Source organism: Rhipicephalus microplus, chromosome X (genome assembly GCF_043290135.1).
Source record: "Rhipicephalus microplus isolate Deutch F79 chromosome X, USDA_Rmic, whole genome shotgun sequence".
Lineage (NCBI taxonomy): Eukaryota > Metazoa > Arthropoda > Arachnida > Ixodida > Ixodidae > Rhipicephalus > Rhipicephalus microplus.
The window spans coordinates 193,828,292-193,834,888 of record NC_134710.1 but is presented as its reverse complement, the minus strand read 5'-3'; the positions used below and the strand labels follow the sequence as shown (position 1 = coordinate 193,834,888).

The 6,597-nt window shown below is 45.5% G+C and overlaps 1 protein-coding gene across 5 annotated transcripts in view; it reads right to left on the bottom strand.

Moving 5' to 3' along the window:
• Positions 1–1,248: 1,248 nt before the first annotated feature.
• LOC119177347 (uncharacterized) overlaps positions 1,249–6,597 on the bottom strand; it is a 62,286-nt gene continuing 56,937 nt past the window's right edge. For all 5 annotated transcript variants that reach the window (XM_037428825.2, XM_075878417.1, XM_075878416.1 and 2 more), the window contains one exon: positions 1,249–2,273. In XM_037428825.2, coding sequence (XP_037284722.2) covers positions 1,866–2,273 — 408 coding nt within the window. In that variant the 3' untranslated portion in view covers positions 1,249–1,865. The remainder of the gene's footprint in view (positions 2,274–6,597) is intronic.

Here is a 6,597-nt window from a genome sequence, read left to right as displayed (position 1 = left end):
TACGCCAGATATCGGAACTACATTTCAAATAGACGCTAATCTTCGTGAAACGTCAATAGTTGTTGCAGTGCTGACCACCCAATTTTATAAACATTACATATGTACTCCTTTATACAGCCGTCACGTCGGGTTAACGTCAATTGTGGGTAGTTGCCATGCGCTGAAGTTGATTTATGTAGCAGTGTCCGGGGCCAGCATCCTCGCGAGGATCAGCGCATCATATTGCCACGTTCCATTTCCCAAGTTTTTGTTATCGGCCCAAAACACCACACGATTCTCAGCGCAAACCGCGCCTGCAGTTTTCGAGAAGGTTCCGGACTGTAGTAGATCATTTCGATAAGATCACGCCCACTGTGCGAACGGTACAGATTGTTCTGGAACCTACGCCACCGCCAGCGATAACGCCAGAACATTCGACGGCAAGAGTATAAATGCCGACGCGCTTCGCCGCTTGTCAGTTGTTGATCGAAGGCCGACGATCCGTTCGCCGCTATCAGTCCGAGACTGCTATCTGTGCGAGACTGCTGCTGTAATTGGACTTTCCGTTTACTGGGCACAGGTTCGCCCAAATAAACAGTTAAATCCCAACACGAAGTCTCCTGTCTCCGGCCACGTCACGACCCCGTGACAATATCAGCTTCTGATGTTGCTAATACGCATGTTGCGCGAGTGCGAACAACTGGTTATATTAACATCTGCAACTCTTCGACATATGTCTGTGCGTGCAACATTTGTACATATATTTAGCGTCATTTCATGACGTGTGGCTCAATAAAAAAATTGCGACACGGTCACCTTTCCTCCGCATGTTTCGCGTAACGTCGATTCCTAGGTACGTGGGATCTGCCGAATTTTTGTAGTTTTAAATTTAGTGTAATGATTATGACATACTTTCAAAGAAATTGAAGTGAATGAAAAAGCAGCTTTTCCGTCTGTGCGATCCGAACCTTTCGTCATAACTCAATTGACGGAGCATCGGATGCGTAAGGTTGCGGGTTCGAACTCCACCGACGCAAAGCATGCTTCTTCGGCCACTTCAACTGATTTTCATATATATCGTAATTATTACATTGTATACAGTTAAAAAGAAGTAATAAAGCCTCCCATGCTTTCATTGGCCTGTTGGATCTATTCGGTTGTGTTTAGCAAAGAAAAGAACCCCTCGGAGAATTCCCCTTCTTTGCTTGCCATACAGCAAGCATTTTGTCACCGACGAAAGCACGCATGCAATAAAATTAGGAAAGGAACTACGTTGCTCCAAACATTTTATTATTACCTCGTGACAAATTTCGCTGTATTTGTACAAAGAGGTAAACCAAGTACATTTAGCCTATCATAAAACATATAATCGTCCGTAATTAAAGCATACAGGGTGGCAAGCTGAAGGTGCCTTGTTTCAATAGTTTGTTACTGTGACCATATAAGAACCATTTTGGAATGTATTTTATCAAGTTCGTTGCGCGAACCACATGGCAGAATCGCATAAAAAATATCTCCCACGCGATATGTATGTATACGAGGCACTGTCGAGTACTGAGTAGTAATCTCTGCGTGAATTCGAAATTGTGTATATATAATAACTTGGTTGACGTTGATTCTTTGGCGCAGCACGCGTTCCTGTGTTTGTTCCGTGTTCGCTTCCGCCGTGGTCGTGAGTGACGCAACGCGCGAATCTCGCGAGACCTCCGACTATTGACCGCGTCCGGCGATACAAAAGAATCTGCTCGGAACTAGCTGGGGCGAAACGCGCGCGGAGTGAATCGTGCAAAGTGAGAATATATATAGTCAGCACGCCGTCCCTGTGGCTCGGGCAAGGCATATCACAGCTCATTGTCCAATACGGGACACCCTGTCGGAGACGTCATTCACGAGGGCACTTCGCTGCTGCCAGGCGGCTGCGTCACGTCGTCCAAGTTGACGGTGACGAAGTTCGCACTATGCACGCTAGCCGTATCGGCGCAGTCCGATGAGCTGCGGGACGAAGTGAGTGACGGCGACTTTGAGCCGGGCAGTTCTGGCCGGCGGGTGCCGCCTTCTCCGGAGTCGACGGACGAGCGGCGCGGTCGCAGCACCACGGGCCCCAGCTGAGGCGCGGTGCCGTCGTCAACTCCGGCGGGTGGCTCCCACGAATGCTGCGACCCGCTGTCCTCCTTGGTCCCACTGCCCGCCTTGGTCTTCGTGCCCAGCTTGGGAAGGAGCCGACCCAGCGGCTCTTCGGCCATCAATAGCGCCAAGTGGACGCAGTAGGCGGCCAGTGTAGCCACGCCCAGCACCTGCCGAACGAAAGAGAGAACTATGCAGGGCCCGACCATTACTTAATTTATTTTCTCAATTTTCCAGCTTCGATCTCTTAGAATAGCCAACTGGGCAATATTGGGCTGCTTTAACCCATTATTGCCCCTTGTTGCATATCTGCAACACCCAGTTCCGTGCCCTGCCGATTGCAAGGATCCTGATGCACTGGTAAAAGTTGTCCATACTATGCTATTTCGAGGGTTCTTCGTTCCACACAGTACCAGTTTCAGCCGCTTGGGGGCCACATTCGTCGTATATGCAGTTTGCAAAATGGCAGCATCCACGTCGTCGTCGAGCTCCGCAATCAAGGTACTGTAAATATTTTTTTATAAGCCCACAAGTTAAGCTGCGCTGCTTTTTTCACTGAATGTGTGTTCTAAACACTCTTGACAGTAATCTAGAACCCAACAGTTAGTTTTTTGCTTGCTCTGTTCGAGAAAATATTTTTTGCACGTGGTGTGTTGCACATATGCAACAGTGGGCACTAAATGCCATAATTTTCATTGTTGCAGATATGCAACATTGCTTTTCTGCTTGAAACGCGTCTTACATATCGTGACACGCATTCATGTGGAGTGTGTGAACGAATGTTTGTTTGCTAATTTTGCTGTTTTAACGATTTTTCAGGGACATACTGCAATTTCAACCTCAACATTCTATTCAGTTCCAAAAGAGAGGCCGAAGCGTTTTGTTCATGCAAACCTGCTAGATGTTATCAACCCTAATGAGAGCGATTTTTCCGCTGATGAAAAAAGTGGCGAAAAAGTGTCTGGAGACAGCAGTGATGAAGGAGATGCCATCCAAACTGAGGTAGAAGAAGCTGAGGAAGAGGTTGCTACCTCGACAGATGCGCCTCCAGTAGATCGGATACTGCAGAACATGAAAAGGCGGTACACATGGGGGAAGAAGGATTTTGATATCGAGGCAGGTAGTTTCGAGAACAACTTTCCGCTGCCACCTGCAGAGCCGCTGAGTGCAGTGGAATACTTTGACATGTTTGTTTCTCGATCCATGCTAAAGGCTGTCGTCGATGAAAGCAATAAGTACTACTTTCAAAAACATGGAGCCACTCTAAACCTCACCGTGAAAGAACTTACATCTGTTCTGGGCATGTTTTTCAGGATGGGACTTGTAAACATGCACAGGGTTCGTGCTTACTGGGAAAATGGAAGTACATATGAATTAGTAGCCCAGGTAATGTCCCGTAACAGATTTGAAAAGATCACAAGCCACCTGCATTTTTTTGATAATGAAGCGGCCAATGACAAAGTAAAAGAAGACGAATGCTGGAAAGTGCGCCCATGGCTCAGTTCCTTGCGCAGCAACATGGTTGTCTTGCCCCAAGAAAAAAAATCTGCAGTGGACGAAATCTTGATCTCTTTCTGTGGGCGGTGTTACAATCGTCAGTACATTCCTACTAAACCAAAGAGTAAATGGGGTCTAAAACTTTGGGCACGTTCTGGGGAATCAGGTCTGTGTTATGATTTCGATGGCTACCAGCGCTGCAACAAAGGTTTTTATGGCAGCCAGGGTGGCTACCAGCTTGGGTTGGGAGCTGGTGTCGTGCTCCAGCTGTGTTCCAGCCTACCGAAGCGAGACGACAACCTAGTTGTCGCTGATAACTTCTTCACAGGCCCTCAGCTTGTAGAGGAGCTTTCAAGAATGAGAATTTCCTATATTGGTACGGTTCGTGAAAACAGACTCAGCTGCAGCAAGTTGATGGATGAGAAATCGAAAAGGCGAGGTCGGGACACCTGTGATACTTCAGTCACTTCATGTGACCAAAAGACAATGGTGGCAGTGAAGTGGCATGACAACCGCACTGTTACTCTTCTTTCGAACTGCATTGGTGCTGACCCGCTTACATCAGTCAAAAGGTGGGACAGCAAGGAGAAAAAGCATATTTTTGTCGATTGTCCAGCGATCATTTCTTCCTACAACAGATCAATGGGCGGCGTGGATCTTCTAGACAAAATGTGCTTCTCCTATCGCTTTTCTATCAGGTATAAACGCTGGTATATGTATTTGTTTTGGCACACGCTCAAAATAGCAGCTGTTAATGCATGGTTCATGCACAAGAGAATTCTCCAAAAGCACAAACTGTCGCCTACACCCTTGAGAGATTTCCTCTTTGAGCTTGCAACGAGTCTGATCTTGCTCAACAAACGACCACCAGGGCGCCCTTCGATTCAGAATGTCACACCATTCAAGAAAGTGTGCCTAAATGTCCCCCGGGATGTCAGAAGAGACAGCAATGAGCACTGGCCCACATGGAATGCAAAACAGAACCGCTGCAAGGCATGCCCAGGAGGGTACACCTAAGTTTCGTGTGCAAAGTGTAAGGTGATGTGTTTCAACAAAGACCGTAACTGTTTTGTTAGTTTTCACCAGTAGGCGCCAAACAGCTATGCTTGTATTGTGCTTTCTTCAATTTGAAAATTCGCCAAAATTATTGGTAGCAATAAAAAGTTTCTTTCACTTGGCTTGGCCTTCATTTTATACACTACTGCCCATTGTTGCACATATGCAACATCCCATCATTAATTTGCAGACTATGTCTTCATGTTTTTTATTGAAAATTTGCACTCCTAGTGACTCTAAGGACGTGGCCAAGAAATATTTTGAAGTTTCGAAAAATGTTTCTCATACTGGGAATTAATGGGTTAACAAAACGATTCGCAACTGAGCAGGAAATATTGCCGCGCTTATCACGATATGAGTCAGTTGATGCAGATTGCATGTTTACCAGTGTTGCAAACAAGTTTTTGGAAAAGACCCTACGGCATGGTCAAAAATACTCTACTTCACCCTCGACAACTTTTTTTATTACCCCACATTTTACCTTACACTCCAGTATAGTGTAATTTTACAGTAATAAAGTTTAAGATATTTCTATATTTATTTATTTATTTATTTCAAATACCCTCAGGGTACAAACGTACATTGAAGAGGGTAGGGGCAAACGCTGGTACATAATAACTACTTGATTATAGGTACAAAATATAGATAGAAAATATCACGGTGGCACTTAACAAATATGAGTCACAAAACAAAGGCAAAAGTAGGCGTAATTATTATTGCAGCAATACAAAAACACCTAATTATCCCGGGAGTGTTAGAATAAGAGCTTGTAGAATATACATATACTCAATACACTGATTGATTGATTGATATGGAGGGTTTAACGTCCCACAACCACCATATGTTTATGAGACACGCCGTAGTGGAGGGCTCCGGAAATGTCAACCACCTGGGGTTCTTTACCGTGCACCCAAATCTGAGCACACGAGCCATTCCCGCTTCCACCAGAAATGCAGCCGCCACAATACACTCAATAAACTGCCGAGAGATAAAAACAAAACGCGAAAAATGGTAAAACGTGATAATCGCAAAAAACATAATGCGCAAAAGTAACAGTTTTCAAAACGAAGTTTTTGGAAGCATAGCAAGAAACCTATATTACAATCAAAGGTGTAAAACATTGATGCTAATTTGAGATGAAACTCTGAAGAGCGATATTGAAGTTATTCATGTTATGCTTGTGAGTGTTGCAGGTAGGTCGTTGCAATCTCTTGTTGTTTTAGGGAAAAATGAATATGAAAAGCCAATGGTGTTACTGTGTGGAATGTTTACTTTTTTGGCGATGGTTTATGCGCGATGAAATGTATGGCGGGGGCTGAATGAATATAGAATGTAAATATACGTTGTGGTAGAATAGATGAGCACAATGAGTGCTCGAACGCGTAGGAGCGTTGCACGGCGGTCGTCTGCTCGATGCGCTGACCGCGGGTACACGAACGCATGCGAAACGCCGACACGTTAGCCCCGCATCTCGTTGCAATTCATGCCCCGCCGCGGTGGTCTAGTGGCTAACGTACTCGGCTGCTGACCCGCTGGTCGCGGGATCGGATCCCGTTTGCGGCTGCTGCACTTCCGATGGAAGCGGTAATGTTGTAGGCCCGTGTGCTCAGATTTGGGTGCATGCTAAAGAACCCCAGGTGGTCGAAATTTCCGGAGCCTCCCACTACGGTGTCTCTCATAATCATATCGTGGTTTTGGGACGTTAAACCTCACGTATTAACTACCAGTACATTTTATGAAAAAGACAGTCGAGGCAGTTCTCTGTGGTGTGATAGTGGTGGAAATTGTAGGATGTGTTTGTAACACTGGCAGTTCTTTGGTACTTGTTGAGAATGAAACGGACTGAGCGATCTTGTATTTTTTCTAGTAATTTTATATGGTTCTCATATCCGATGTCCCATACTGACGATGCATATTCAAGCTTTGGACGAATGAAAGTTG